At 35.3% G+C, this 16,620-nt stretch overlaps 1 protein-coding gene across 1 annotated transcript in view; it reads left to right on the forward strand.

The window, feature by feature from the left end:
- MYOM2 (myomesin 2) overlaps window positions 1-16,620 on the forward strand; it is a 76,846-nt gene that overhangs the window by 36,277 nt on the left and 23,949 nt on the right. Inside the window, exons 16-23 of the mRNA XM_030945190.1 lie at window positions 2,406-2,589; window positions 5,778-5,952; window positions 7,286-7,407; window positions 9,580-9,767; window positions 12,238-12,364; window positions 15,365-15,543; window positions 15,712-15,826; window positions 16,381-16,537. Coding sequence (XP_030801050.1) covers window positions 2,406-2,589; window positions 5,778-5,952; window positions 7,286-7,407; window positions 9,580-9,767; window positions 12,238-12,364; window positions 15,365-15,543; window positions 15,712-15,826; window positions 16,381-16,537 — 1,247 coding nt within the window. The remainder of the gene's footprint in view (window positions 1-2,405; window positions 2,590-5,777; window positions 5,953-7,285; window positions 7,408-9,579; window positions 9,768-12,237; window positions 12,365-15,364; window positions 15,544-15,711; window positions 15,827-16,380; window positions 16,538-16,620) is intronic.

Here is a 16,620-nt window from a genome sequence, read left to right on the forward strand (position 1 = left end):
TTGAATTGAAAGGGGAATTCAGTGTTCACAGTAGGAGAGGTTTGTTCTTCATCCACCTGAGTGAATAAAATTTAGATAAATCTCCCCCTGAACCATGTTTCTAAATTATATTGGGTTGGAGCAACTTGTTACAGTTTTCCTTGTAGGTAAAATGGGCCTCATACCTGACCTCTAAAACACAGGTCAAGCTATACTTAGTTTTTATGAGTTATACCTCTAGCACATGCACCCTCTTACCATTCCACATACGCTAAACCTCTTCATAAAACTGCCACACATTCAATTTGCACCATGAATATTGTAACAGCCTTTTCTCAGGCCCTTACTATGCCAGTTTTTTTCTTTGCACATCTAAAATTCTGCACATTCCTCCACAATTTATTCCCCAGCTGTCCTGTTCATGTCATTCCTCATTTTGCAGCCCCCCAGCTTGTCTTTTCCCTCTGAGACACACAAAAAACCCTTCCACTTCAAAAGAACTCCATAGGCCATTTCTACACTCTTCATCATCATTACTTGCTGGATGTTGAACAAATTGATATAAAGTGAACACCACTCACTGGTTAAATTTTCCAGCAAGCATGACCATTTCTCCCACTCTGCCATATAGATTCGAAAGAAGTAATGACAATTTTTATAGAAAAAAGTATCTAGTTTTTCTTTCTATGTAATAAAATATAATCCTTTCTTGCATTTATTCCTACTTGCATATGTCTTTGCTTATCTATAAATTTCAAGAATATTGATGTAAAGATTTTGAACCAGCTCTTCTCATGGAAACACCTTATTAGTTCCAGAATATGCAGAAATAGCCCAGATAAAAAGCTCAGAGGTAGATTTCCATTGAGTGGACACCTACACCTGGCTGGATGAATTTCATTCTAAGAATGAATTGGAAAAGATACGTTATCTGCTTGTTTTATACAAATAAATTTATATAGCTCCAGAAACAGTACACAGCAGTGACAATGATGGAAAAAAGTGTCTCATTTAAACATGAGACTTACTGAAGGAAAGTGAGAATGAGGACTAAAAGGCTATTATTAGAAAAGAGAGCTTCATTGTACTAATTAATACCTGAATCTAAAATATTTTTGCACAAATAACTGATATCTATGAACAGCTTAGTCAGTTCATGGGTGAATGTTTGTTTTTTGCTTTCCACTGTCATCTGTTAATTTACAACAGTTTCTAACTATTTTATTTTAAATAAAGAAGATTCCATCCTGAAGAATAAAAATGTATTTGTAAAGCTTTCAAGAGACACAAAATAGAAATGAATTTTCTGTTCTCTTGAAATACTTTTTTAACAGATAAATCAAATCAAACCACAGAAAAAAATGTTATGCTGATTCTTTGTGAAAAGAAGAAATTTATGCTTTTCGTGGCAAAAAGTAAAATATATGGCAAAATAATATTTATTTTATATTTTACAGCTTTTTATTATGAAAAAAATTGATGTTATATTTCTTTTTTTTTGTTGAGAACACTAGGTGGGTTCAGTACCTATGAGAAAGATTTTGATGTATGGACTCCAGCTGTTTACATTATTATTATTATTTGTCTATTGTAGGTGTCATTATATACAGGGTAGTTTCCAAGCACCCATGAAACACTGTTCCTCCTCTAAGAAGTTCACAGAGTCTATCAGATTTCGCTCCCAGACTTTCTGTTCCAAAATTTTATGAACATATAATTTCTATGCACCTATCTATGTGCCAAGGAAATTTTCTTCAATCTATTTATTAGGTACTTGGGTTTTACTGAAATTTCTGAATGATTCCATGACTAATTTTTGGTTAGAGTCAACAGTTTATGTGGGAAATCGAATGGACAGCAGACTTCTCTCAGAGTACGGATTTTCTGGCTCTCCTCCATGTGCACTTGTGGCGATGATAAGCTCAGCTGCTGCACTGAGAATACACAAAAGTAATTACTTTATTTGATGAATGCTTTTAGGGGACATGACCTTACCCAACAGAATAAATAAAGTTGTGAGTAAAGTAACATTTCCCTCCCTACCTTTCTGCAGAGTTTGGATTAGGGCTTGTTTGCTTGACTCCAAACCTTTAGGTGTTCATGTGAGTTTTGCAGGACATGAAAGCAATTCTTTGGGGCCAATCACAGTTGACAGTCACAGCCCTAAAAGAAGGCTGGCTGTATGTTCAATACAAGTGTGCATGTATTGAAGTCGAGACAGGCAAGGAGACAGTGAGCTATTCAGATCTTTTTGTAGAGTAATAGAATGCAGCAGCAATGAGAATTTGCATATGTTTAAGTCAGGCATTTGAGAGTGATCCTTCTCTCATAGCTCTTAAATAAATTCATGACAGGATGCAATACAGCAATATGTTCAATTTTTGACAGTTCACAGAAATGATTCATGGTTTTTTTGTTTTTTGTAGTCCATGGTTGGCAGTGGAAGTTGGCAAAGAGTCAATGCACAGGTTGCAGTAAAATCTCCTCGCTATGCAGTGTTTGACCTTGCAGAAGGAAAACCATATGTTTTCCGAGTGTTGTCAGCAAATAAAAATGGCATCAGTGATCCATCTGAAATCACAGAACCTATTCAACCACAAGATACTATTGGTAAGGTATTAATTGCAAGACATTAATGTTAAAAACAATAGATATTTTGCAAACTGGAAATAGACAACTCTCATTAGAGTATAACTATAATAATAGTAGTTGACTTTATTTGTGTTCAGTTCTGTGAAGGATTTAAAAAAGACCAAGATGCTAAATTTTAGAGACTTCCCTGAATTTTCCTAGTGATCACAAGCCTTAGTACTGAAAACAATAATCAGTAAAATTATTTTTAGTTATTCACTCTTTAGTGTTCTATTAATGTGACATCAAAAATAGGTTAATCACTAACTTTGATAATTGTATTTGCTGGCTCAGGTAATTATATACTTCCTAATTCCCTACAGTTTCATCTAGATAAGGTAGCCTTTAATTTCTTTCTTAGTATTCTGAGTTGCAAATTGCTGCTAGTGCACTGTTCCTCTGTCATACAGATGAGTAGACTTCAGGGAAAGATACAACTACATATTCAGTGGTGATTTTCCAAATGAAAATGAAGTGTTTATCTTGGGGTCACATTCAAAAATACAAATGAAAATTTAGGGAGTGGCTATTAATCTTGTTTTTGAAATATTTGTTTTGTTTTTGCACTTTTATGGAAGCCACACACAACAGCTTGATGTATTAATAACTGTCACGTTAAGTGCACATATCTTACTAGTACACTTTCTAGTAATATACAAAATATTTACAGTATCTGATATACCATACTTAAAAAATATAATCCATACTTTCAGCTTGATCTGTGACTACATGACAAAGAAAAGCATCTTTTGCTTTCATATATTCTTGATTTGATGTCTCATTAATGCATATAAATTATTTAAACCATTCAACATTCCCCATAGTAGGGAAGAAAACCACTGTATTTATTGCACTTAGTACAGAAAAGAAGCTATCCCTTAGGGGTTAACACAACACCTTCTGCATAACTCACAGCTTTAAATTAAGCACAATGCAGAAGAGTCTATTTTAAAGAGAAACTTCAGCACTGTTTTCAGAGACAGAGTTTGCCACCTGAGCTAAAATATATCAGAAACACTTGGCTCCTTTTAGTTGCCTGAACTTAGTGTCATTTGATATTCTTAAGGGTGACTGGGGCACCTTCATGGGGACAGAAATCATTACACAGTGACTGTTGGTACCTTATGAGCAGAAACTAAGTAATGGTTGGGGCATCCTAGGCCATCCTAAATGATACTTAAAATGATGCAATTTAATTGAGTGGTAAAGAGTATTGAGTTTGAGGTTAAAATCTCAATTTAGGTGTTTCCATGTAGGTATCTACACATGCAGTAGATGCTTCTGCTCTGACTCTGGCAATTGGAGCCTGGAATATAAGCTGACTGATGTTGTCATAAGTTGCCCCATGTCACCCAGCTGTAGAGTGTTTGTTTTGGGGTGAAAAGAATAATTTTCAGGACCCTACTGAGCACTGATGGAGGGCTCAGTTTAGCTGGCCAAAGAGACATCCTTTTCAAATGCTTTCAGTTTGCCATTTCAGAGGACTGTAGGTATTATCTCCCGAGTCATATCTGACAACACCATGAAGAAATGACAGATGGTCCAAACTGGCCCTAAAATAATTTGTGTGACTGAGTTAAGCCCTATCTCTTTGACTATAGTGGCAGCTCAAGGATATGTGCTTGTAGATAGACATAAAAGCATAAATGTAGGTACCTTTATCAAACTGAATCCATTTGATCTTACAAATTTATTGCATAACGTATAGCAGTATGTAAGTATTAATTTTTTTTAATATTGAAAGACTAAGTGGAAAACATGCTGCCTTTGTTTCATGATGCTTGCAGTTCTCTGCAATATCAATCTGAGGACACTAAAATATCTTCAAAAGGCAAGTACTGGGTGCTTCTCTTAATCTGTCGTGTTAGGCTGAGATCTTGCTCTAGTTTCTTGCATTGTGAAAGCTCTGATAGATATTTTATAGTGTACAGACTGTGTGCTTGTTCTTACTAAGATTTTTTTTTTCCATTTGGATCTCAATATTTCTGGTTCTATCTATGCTCATTCATCTGTTTAGATCGGTGTAAACTGACAATGAACTTTCTTTGCACGTAAAGTAAACTGCATACTACGGTACATTGAGAGAACTGTAGTCAACAGATTGGAGAAAGCTCTATCCTCTTTTTCTTGATGGTGTTGAGGTTGATCCTGGAGTGCTGTTTCTCAGTTCTGGCTTCCTTAGTCAAGAGGGATGGTTGTAAATTGGAGAGGTCTTCTGTATGGCCAAGGGATTAGAGAATGTGAAGGATTAGAGAGGTGTTTATTTAGTTTAAAACTTACAAAGATGATGGTGTCAAACTTCTCAGCATTGTCAAATGACAAATAGAGGCAAGAGCCAAAAATTGTAGCTTAGTAAATTCATTCTAGACATACTCTTTTAATGAGAGAGGTGCAGCGGGCAAGAGTGCAGTGCTGGAAAAGGTTGTGCAGGTAACTTGTGAAATCTCCATTGCCAGAAGGTTTCAAGACTTGTACAAATCAGTGACTGACACACTAGTTTAGTGTTGGTGAGGATCCCACTCTCAGTGATGGGGTAGAGGGACTAAGTGATCCTCAAAGATCCCTTCCAACCAGTGTTCCTATGCTTCTATGACATTCATCTAGCTACTTTTAGATAAACTTTTGGCATTCAAATATATGCTTAAAGTTATCCTGAAAAGCTCATATTTTTGGAATTGGGGCTATCATTACTTAACTGTAAGACAGTATTTCTTAATCCTCATGATATAGTTTATGTGCATTTCTTACTGGCACAGTAATGCTAAAGGGACATAGGCTATACATCAACCTCTTATTTGAGAGAGAAATTAGTGAGTGAAGATTTTCATATTTGAAAATATGAAACTTATATTTGAGTTTCACACTCATATTTGAAAATTTGTGGTCCTATAATTGGCTATCATAAAACCTGTATAAAATAATATAGGTAAGGAACCTCACATAGCATTCTGAGAAAAAAATAGAAAAAAGTATATTTGTATACACACACACATATAGGTATCCAGATTTAAAGAAATATATTAAAATACATATCATATTAACATGGTAGGAGTAGTTACAGCTGTAGTGATTAAATATGATCAAATTATACAGTGTTTCATCTAGTTCAAATAACTTTTATTTTTATGTATTTTCTAATATGTATATGTTTTATTTCTTTTTCTCAGTTTTACCATCTGCACCTGGTCAGGTGGTGGCCACAAGGAATACAAAAACATCCGTTGTAGTTCAATGGGATAAACCAAAACATGAAGAGGATTTATATGGCTACTACATTGAGTATTCTGTGGTGGGATCAAACCACTGGGAACCCAGTAACCATAAACCTATTAAATATAACAGGTATTGATAATGTTCCTGTATTTTGGGAAGTTTGAAAACTGCAGGATATTTTTATGGCAATTTATGTGCTAAGCCATAGGATTATAATTGAAGGAGAATGTTGAGTGAATGGGAAGAAAAACAGTCTGCAGACTCTCAGAGCCAAGATTTCCAAATTGCAGAGCAATTCTCTTCACCTTTTGATTTTTTTTCCATACATTTTTATATTCCATGACTTTGAGTTTTAAAAGCAAACTCTAGAAACATTCTGAGTGTCTTGGACATGAGAAAGTGCAAAATATGCCCTTTTAAAGTATGAGTTATGTTGTGGGGTAAATAGACCTGATGAGGAAGAGTATGAGAAAGGAGGGGGAATTCTAAAGCTTTATCACAGTCCACGAATAACAGAGCAAAAGGTCAGGCCATTTCTGCTATAAATATGGTGGCAAAAGTGCTTTGGCAGCTGACACTATTGTGCAGGAAAGCCAAGTGTCCCATTCCAGAAACATCAGAGCTCCCTGATCTGTTACATCTCTGGATAAAGAACAGTGGACCCTGTTTCTGATTCCCTTGTCATGACACTAGCACTGTTTCAATTTCTGATGATTTCTTACTCCCTCCTGAAGATATCAAACTTCATTATGAGATTCTTCAAGCAATTTCCTCTGTGAAAATCATAATTATTCTTATTGGAATCAATCACCAAATGCAAAAATTAGAATTTTAGTTTGTATTTTCTATAACAAGCACGTCATATTGTTTAGTGTATTATGACAGTCATTAGCTGAATGACTTTGTATTCTGATGAGTCCTTTTTTCAAGTAGTCAAGAAATTTGATTAAAAAACAATAGAGATTAATTCTTGGTCGAAGGGGGTTGAGAAAGCACAAAAATAAGAAAAAAAATTTCATTTCTTCATACTTGACCATATATTGCAATAGCATAGCTCTGAGTATTTTATTTAGTACAGTAATTACCTAAGAAACTCAGATCAAAACTGAAAACTATTTTTGACAATGACGATAAAACTACAGTGAAAAATACAGTTCTTTCCCAGAATAGATTAGAATTTAGCAAGACAAAGCTCAGAGGGAATATAATATATTTTATCTGACTTCACCTGCCAGATCAGTACTAACAATCTAATGAGTACTGTGATTTTTGCTACAGTGTCCCTTCCAGTTATATTGTACTACATCATGCCTTTTATTGTGGTTTCCCTCTTGGAAATATTTTCCTTTGTGAAGCACTCATGAAGTTAAGCTTTTTAATTAATACAACAATATAATGTTACAGCATAGAATGATTTCTGTAAAATATACACTAATATGTGATGCTGTCTTTTTTAACCCAGGTTTGTTGTTCATGGTTTGGAAACTGGAGAGCAATATGTCTTCCGTGTGAAAGCTGTGAATGCTTTAGGATTGAGTGAAAACTCACAGGAGTCGGAGGCTGTAACAGTGCAGGCAGCCCTTAGTAAGTGTGATTCTGTGCAACTCAGCTTCTTCTTTCCCAAATGAGTGACATATCTTCAGCAATCACCTCCTTTGGACTGATTTACTATAATGATATACCTTGCAGCCATCATGCGCATCTGTTTAATGAATGTCTATTCTCTGGCATGTGGCTATTCTAAAGAAAAGACATTGTTTTATAAAAAAAAAAGTTATTTATAAAGACTGTTAGAAATATTGGGTAAGATGAACTTTAATGGCCCAGTTGCCTTTTACTCCTAGGCTGTATCAAAGAAATTTAAGTACTGAGTAAGTTAGACAATTAGTTTCTGAGTGACCTAGAGTGGTGCAAAACATTTTAGCACGGTATCTGCTCCATTTAGAAGAGTTCCAGTAAGTTATTACTGTGTAACTTAACCAAACAGAAAATCCCCTTTGTTTGCTCCAGGTTGGAGCACAGTCTACCTCCTCTGGTGTCCCACAAACAAAATTTCTGTGTAAGGTCAGTTGTGCAGCCTTCAGTGGGAACGGTCCATGTTGAGTGAAGGGTTAAATTAGTATTTGCAACAAAGAATACACAGGTCTGGGCTATCATGGTTCAATTTGAATTAAGGGACAGTGTCAGCTCCACACTGAAAAAATTTTTAATGGAATCCATTTTCCCCAGCAGAGTGCCCTCAACCTTTTGGAGAAAACCAGTAGACATATTTGTGAGAAATAATTCTCTAAAAGATTTATAATTCAGTGTAGTCAATAGAAAGTAAATTTGTATATTACTGACAAAGTTACTCTATTTGACTTTTTTTAGGAGGAAGTGTGTCTCATATTGGTAGGTGGTGCATGGACACTTGCACATCTATCACCACAATGTTGTAAATGCACTTGCACCTATTTGTCACTGTGTGCTTTGGAGATGAGGGTTGCATGGGGTATATCATCAAACACAGAGCATGTGGATCTTACACACACTTATGGGATGTGGACAGCTTTTATCCATTTTTGTAGCCTTTACAGGAATTTAGCAGGACTATTTATAGATGACCTAGCATTAGCATGGCCAGAATCTTTCTGTAGTATTACTTTAAGATTATTTACAGGTATTACTTTAAGATTATTTACAGAAATTTGCTACAGTCATTCTTATTTACCAAGAAGTGGCAGTAAATACAAAGGCCACATTTTGTGACCTCTGAGTATAGCACCATATCTGAAAAAAAAACTATGAAAGGGCAGCTCTGCTGATTGCTATTGGTTTTCATGGTGACCACTAGTACAGCTACAAGATCAGGGACTGTACTAATGTATTCTCTTCTGAATGAGGTAAGTTACATTCTCTCAAGTTATACTGGTAGTTCAACTGAAAGTATCAGATCAGCTTTAGGGACAGGTGTTTAGCTGTACTGACTGAAGCACTCCAGTGTCAAAAAGGGGTATCTTTGGGCAGACTTTCAATTATGGATGACAAATGCAAAATTTCTTGCTACAAGGGGTGCTTGCCAGTAGGAGGGAATTAAAAAGCTCAGCAAAAGGGTTTTCTTCATCCCTAGGAAGGTGCCTTGGTGACATTTCTGCTTCTGCTACAGAAGGGAGTAAACCCATGCAAGGAACCTCATGAAGGACATTACTTTTCTTCCTCAACCTAGGTTAAGTTATTGAAAGTCTAAATATCTTCTTTCTGGGTCAAAAAGCAGTCACAGTCTGAATAGAGCATATAATGTCAGGACAGTACAGGAAAACTGTGGTGGCCATAGATCAGTCAGTCACATGAGTTAATTTCATTCAAGTTTATAGACTCTTTTTTTTACTGGATGATTTTTACTGTATCCCATAAGTACTTGAGCAGCTTTTTTTTTTTTTTTCTTCCTAGGAAGAAGTCTTCTGACCCATTTAAATATTTTAGCATAATTTTTGGTTTGGAGACTCTGGCATTACTATTTCCCTGCAAAGATCATGTATTCTTCCTTGCTACCTTCTGAGAGGGCAAAATGTTAGGCAGATGTTTTAAAACCTTCCATGTTTATATCTGGTGATAAAATGAATGTTGGTTAGCAACTTTACAATTACTTTGCTCTCATTGTGCAGCTGAGAACAGTATGCTGCAGAAAACAGAAGCAATACCAAAAATGCTAAGCAGCTTCTACACTACAGTGCTTTAGACTCTGTCCTAACTCTCAGGTTGCTTATTTCCTTGTAGCTTGTCCTTCATATCCTCATGGTATCACTCTTTTGAACTGTGATGGGCATTCAATGACCCTTGGCTGGAAAGCACCAACATACAGTGGAGGCTCACCAATCCTTGGTTATTATATAGATAAACGGGAAGCGAACCATCAAAACTGGCATGAAGTCAACTCTTCCCTTATTACCCGGACGATTTACACGGTTAGTATTTTCTGCTCATTATATTTTTGTGGTTGAATTTTTTTCCTTTGGCTTTTTTTAACAGAGAAATTCTTTAAATAATTACTTCAACAAAACTAGGTGCTTCCATTCGGAGTGCAGCAGTGTTACACCTGGGCTAAAAGATCATTGCCATCCCCTACTGTGAAATTCTAATACAAATAAGACCATTGAGATAAGTAAATTTTGGAGGGAAAAGTGTGAAGCACATTTTTCACAAGGAATAAGAGGAATGAGCTATAAACTGTTCCCCAAGCTATTTTCATTAATGGTCACTATATACATCACCACTATAACAACATACAGAGAAAGGATGGAAGCATTTAGCAGGACAGATAACTGCTCTCTGTAGGACTGAGGACTTGCAAACAAAATGGAGATGAGTTGAGAAAAAATATAACTGTCTCTGTTCTTACTCTCAAAATCTGCCTTCAGCTGAAAAAGCATGTTTATTAATGTACTCAGCATTATGTCTTGTTACCTCCTTCACAGAGTACAGTTTTGAAATAAATTACTTCTGCTTGCACTTGCAACTCATGTAATGTTTCTTAAAATAAGGAAATTTGGATGTTAACTTCCACAGAGAAAAGTTAGAGAGATAGGATATAGCAAGTAATCAATCAATGTGATGTTTTTAAATTAATTTAAACAATCATATTTTACTCACAAATACTTAAATTTTATTTCTGCAAGTCAGCAAATTTCCTGTAAACCTTAGGACAGAAGTAAGTCTTGCAGGTATTTGACACTTAAGTAGAAGATAATAATGCAGATGAGCTGAGGAAGAAGGTTTCATGCACAGAAGGCAGGAAGCAATACTCAGATGCATGTGTGCTTGTGACTGATTCTATGAGTGGCATCTCTGACACAGCTGATCGACCATGGATGGTGAGAAATAAAAAAGGACAGGTAGGATAGGCATGAAAGGGCAGTGCTAAACAATGCTTTCCACATATTTTTATTTTTAATGCATTTGTAAATAAATGAGTAATGTAAATTAGGGCTTACCCTGGGAATTTAACTAGGTGTTTAAGTGTCAGTCCTGCCAGGAACTGTATTTGTGCCTAAAGGTGCATCTTTGTACATTAGTTTGAATGGCTAGAATGTGAAATACTGATGGTAAACAAAACCAAGACAGCTTTTAGTAGCACAGAATATTTTATGACATACTGCAAACAGAGAATGCCTGAGATATTCAGTACAGCACTGGGAAATCACTAAAGGTTTAATCTTCTCTGATAAAATAATTCTATGGGAGCCCCACAAATATTCTTTCCCTTAATAACCTGGGATTTCAAAGTCATTTTTACAGACTGATCTATTTTTCTATCTTTTGGGTCAAACTATATAGCTCCTTGTCTTCAGGAAAGTTTGTCTAAATTATTTTAGTGCCTGCTATTTCTGTGTTACCTTGTTTGCTTTGGTCTTGTATTTGATGCTACCCCATATGTTTGTTACCATCACATGTTCTTTATCATTAAAAAAATCACACCAAAATCCTTTTTTATCTCACATTTTCAAAAACAACTATTTATTCACAAAAATCTAAAACTCTTTGGTATCTCCACTAGGAGTACCACTCTTAGCTGTCTCTCTTGAGACATATGATTAAATATAACTGCAGGAAAATTATTCAGACGAATGAGGTGTAGAAGACTTGTTTTTTTGTATTTAGATGTTCTGAAAGAAGAAGGATGGAAGAGGGCTGCTGCTGTGAGGTGTTCTGGATATCAAGACATTCATGCCTTTTAGTCCTCTACTTTGATCTCAAAATCTGAGATGCTGGTGTGGGGATGGGCTCATTAGATAAATCAGAGTTCATTTACCAGGGATGTTTGCAGAGGATTATTATGAATTCTGCTCATCCCAGTACCAGTGCTTACTTTCTCACTTTGTAATGGTAGGAACATCAAGAGAAAGATTCATAGAAGCCACAAAATACTACTGAGAGGCTCTTTCCTGGAGTCATATCAGAACATTGTGGAACTAATTGTTTTTTCTTTTATTTTCCTATAATTTCCTTTTCTTCCTAGGTCAGTCCTTTGTGACCTTTTTAAGCAAAACACAAAATTAACTCTTGCTTAAGTGAGTGGCTTATGAACAGCCATTCAGAAGCAATGCAGGAAGGTATTTAATTTTAGAACACTCCCCTGTAAGTATCTGCTAGTGGTCATTCATTGACTGGGCTCCTTGAATCTTTGCTCTGAACTCTTACAACTTTTCATGCCAAAATATGAGTGCTGTTATTCTGAGGATTATGTGACTGAAACGTGAACATATAATACAGAACTCACCAGTGTGTTTGGTTCAAGAGTAAAGTCTTCAAATTAGACCCTTCAGCACAGCAGTAAGGCCTGATAATCAATTAACTAATGTTTATAACCAAGCGTTTATTAAATGAATATAAATCATGGCTTTTGATATATTGAATTGTTTTCTCAAATGAAAAAAGGTAGAGGATTTGACTGAAGATGCCTTCTATGAATTCAAAGTTGCTGCTGCAAATCTGGTTGGAATAGGTCAACCTTCAGATCCCAGTGAGCATTTTAAGTGTAAAGCCTGGACTATGCCAGAACCTGGTAAGTATATTAGTTCTTCATGAATCTCAAAGTCCTTAAAATACAGCCATGGAGTTCCAGCCAAACTCTGCAGGATATATTTTGCTTAATTCCTTCCATAGTTCCTGTTGAGATTGCCCTTGCTTCTGAGATGTGTTAAAAGTTACGGCCACACCTCCAATGATGACATCTCTTTCCTGGGGAACAGATGACCTTTCCTTAGCTTGTTGAATGTCCCTTTCTTTCCCTGCTCTCACCAGCTCAGAAGAATGTTGGTCTATGTTTGTATCTCTATTACCTCTTGAAGCCCTACAAGCTCCACCTCACACTGTACAATATCTCTGCACCATAAAAGCAGTCTGTTAAGAATATTCCTGGAGTTTCAGACTCCAAAACTACATTAGCTTTCGGTCATAAATAACACATGAGAGGGGTCTGTTTCTTCTGTTTCTTGACGTAGAGACAAGTGGCACAGCTAGCCTTATATTCTCCAATAGTGTGCCCATGTAGGTGTGTTTCCCCTGGATTGTACCTAGGTGTTGCCTCAGAGATTGTTATTAGCCAGGCATTAGAAAAATGTGCTAACAAACCTACAGTAGTAGTGGCAGTGCACAAACTGGAAACCCTACTCCAAATAAGTATTTTTCAATGCTGAGTAGAGCACCTGTAACTCTAATTTCTGCAGGTCATTAACCTGCTTACAAATCCCGCTCTTTTTGCCCTCTAAAACAAAAACTACACTATTAAGTTCCAAGTAGTTCCTTTATATGCCCATATTCTTTGCTGAAAAGGTGTTTGTCTTTATGTTTTCTAGTTAAATTCTTCAGAATTCAAAAATCTTACCATATGGATTTAATGACATGACCAAAATGTTGATAGTAAAAGGGTTAATCTCCTGACCTTTACTCACTTTAATTACATTTTCTTATAATCTTGTGATATTTAGTGTAAATGCATCATCATTTGAACAATTATTTTGCTTAAAGAAATTAGCTACAATTTATGCTCTCTACAGTTTTTTCAAAACAAAATTGAAATTATGCAGTGTGTAAAGAAGTGAAAATTATCCTTCATTTTAAATGACAGATAAAGAAATGAAATAAAATGTGTTTTCAGGAAATGGAAAGAGTGAAATTTTCATAATGAACAATCTGACCTTTTTAGTGTTTGGGTGATTACACTGTTCTCATTATGCTGTGAGTTGAATAGACAGTATTGCTTTCCTCCTGCTTAAAAAAACTCACTACAAGCAAAGAACACTGCCCACCCTGCAAAAACCCTCAAATCTCTGAACCTGTTAAATATTTCACAAGCCTTTTTTAAAATATATTTTTAAACAATGGTTCAGCAATAATGAAAAGAAATAATTAAGACTGGGAGAAAGAGCTGACCCTCTTCCCAGACTTACTAAAGGTACTCAGGACTAGTGTAATGTGACTGCAATATACTCCCAGTGTCAACAAAATATTCTTCCACCTTTTGATACAGAAGGAAGGTTTCCTTAGAAAGGCCAAAACCTTTTGCAGGATTTCCAGCATAAGTGATGGATTCTTTTCCCAGAGTCCATAATTATTTCATCCTTCCACAGAACTTTAGTCTTAGGTGTCTGTGAGTTTCTGTGTGTTAGCAATGGTAGTTAATGGATTATCTTACATTGCTTTAAATAAAAAGAAATGTCTAGGGTCTCAGACTCCTCAGAATAGAACCTGCTTCATTACATTTTTCCTTCTACTGTCTAGATTTCTAACAGGTCCATTTGATAGTGTATTTTCAATTATCTGTAGATATATGGACATTCAGATTGGGATTTTAAAGAGCCCTGAGGGAACACTTTAGGTTCCTTGAAAATGGCATTAGTTCCATGAGAAATCTAATATTTATCCTTATAAGGTCTGAAACAGGTATTTAATAGGTTATTTTCTGAAATGTGTTTATCCACTTTGGAGAAAAACTTTTCTATTTTTTTTCCTTTCCCTGGTATATTTGCTGGATTTCATCCTTTACAAATTTTATGTTCATTCATCATTGGTTAAAATCATGTAGGCTGGAATGGCAATTAGATTTATTTGTCAGGCTTTCCACTCCTTTTTGTGATTATTTTAAATGGTAAGATGTGTTGTAGGGAAAATTAATATCTTGAAAACTGAGGAAATCCTTAAGTCTCAAGTTAAATCTTCAGCTTTCTAGATCTAAAGCACAAGAAACAAGCAATATAATTTGACCATGGTAGGAAACTTATATAATTATGCCTTTACATTTATATTTGTTTGCTAGTGTAAATAAATATCAAGAGTATAGTAAAAATAATTGCTATAAGTTAGACTGAATGGTACTTCAACAGGTAGGTGAAGGAGAAGGAAAATATAGTAGGAAGAGCATAACCTGGTAGTTGCAAACATAAACTCTCACTTATTTGTAGAGTATCAGGATATTTTTGGCTTTAATAATTCTTCTAACAGATATCATTCATCCTGAGAAGTTCCTCTCAGCTGTCCACTTCTCAATAAAAATTCTTTTGTCAGGGAACAAGAAGCCTGATCCAAAGCCCCTTGGTGCCACTGGTTTTGGGATTGCTTGGAAAGATCATGGCTCATGTATAGCAATGAAAAGATAAAAAACCTGATGTTAAATTATGAACCTGAATCAGGCTCAGTGAAGCAACTTTGATGTGAGGCTGGTGAGTTAAATAATAGACAAGAAGCCTCTCTTTCTTGTTGGAAAATCTTAAACTGCATGGATTTTCCACATGATTAGCTTAACCTTAAAATAGAGTTACTGAGATCTAGCTAAGCAAGTATGCTTCAGAATACTAATGTCACTCACTGTTTGAGGCAGGTATTGCTGTATACAGCCATGAGGGGGAAATGGTCTAAACACCACATATACCAGATGTATTGTAAAGGATGAGATTTTTGAAAGCAGATACAGTCAAAATTAAAGTGATACATTTCTGCCTTTTCTGGAGCAGCTTGCAAAACTTTATTATGTTGAAGTGAATTTCCAATATCTGAAATATTTTAGGTCCTGCCTATGATCTCATGATATGTGAAGTTAGAAATACATCACTAGTTCTTCTGTGGAAAGCTCCTGTGTATGAAGGCAAAAGCCCTATTACTGGGTATTTAGTGGACTATAAAGAAGTAGATACAGAAGACTGGATCAGTGCTAATGAAAAACCTACTTCAAAGCGCTATTTTAAGGTAACGTTTTCATTGAATAATATTAATATAAAACTGAGTACTAGAAGTTCTGATTGAGTATAAAAAAGATATGCATTTGAACTTCAGCTTCTGCTAATGTCTTCATATGAGCAAACAAAATAGTTGAGATTGTTTTTTAAATTGGCTTTGCCCTTTATCTTGTTTAAGGTCACTGATTTACATGAGGGTCATACCTATGTTTTCAAAGTTCGTGCAGTGAATGATGCTGGGATAGGCAAGTCATCTGAAATATCTGAACCAGTGCTTGTTGAGGAGCGGCCAGGTAAAATGAACTGTTTAATCTCCTCTGTTTCTAAAATACTTGGAATTGCATTTCATCAACGTAATTTGATATTATATCACATATAAGTATTTAAAGAATTAAGAATCTCTTAGCCTTAAAACTTCAATCATGTGGATATGGAGACAGCGATTAGAATTTTTTCTTTTACTTAGTTCAGGGGTTATTTGATAATCAATTGTTCTGGTTTTTATTCTAACAGAGGTGCTATTTGTTGTGAAACACATTTATTAAAGCTTCAGGAATGATAATAAAATTGGTTTGTTTTAACATTCATGTCTTCTCATATTCAGTTATATCTTATTCATTTGTTTCTCAATAAGCATTTATTAGTATTATCATTCATTTCATGCATGTAGAGTAAGAAACTTAATAGCATGTGATGCTGAGTCAGCATGTGATATAAACCTGCTTTAAGACCTGCTAATAAAATCAGTATCTTTTAGGACAAAATAGATATGGGCTTTAGTAATTTATGAATTGCACCTTGGCAGAAAAAGGCACTCTTGACATTGGAGTTGATTCCTATTTTTCAGGAACAAAAGAAATCTATTCAGGTGTGGATGATGAGGGTAATATTTACCTGGCTTTTGACTGCAAAGAAGCAACAGATGCATCTCATTTTGCATGGGGTAAATCTTATGAGGAGATTGATGATTCTCATAAGTTTAAGATTGAAACAGAAGGAAATCAGTAAGTCATGCCAATCTACCGAAGGAAATCAGTAAGTCATGTTAAAAAAGTGATACACAGCTAATGATATTCTTTTTAATTGG

The sequence above is a fragment of the Camarhynchus parvulus genome, chromosome 3 (assembly GCF_901933205.1).
Source record: "Camarhynchus parvulus chromosome 3, STF_HiC, whole genome shotgun sequence".
In the NCBI taxonomy this organism is placed as follows: Eukaryota; Metazoa; Chordata; class Aves; order Passeriformes; family Thraupidae; genus Camarhynchus; species Camarhynchus parvulus.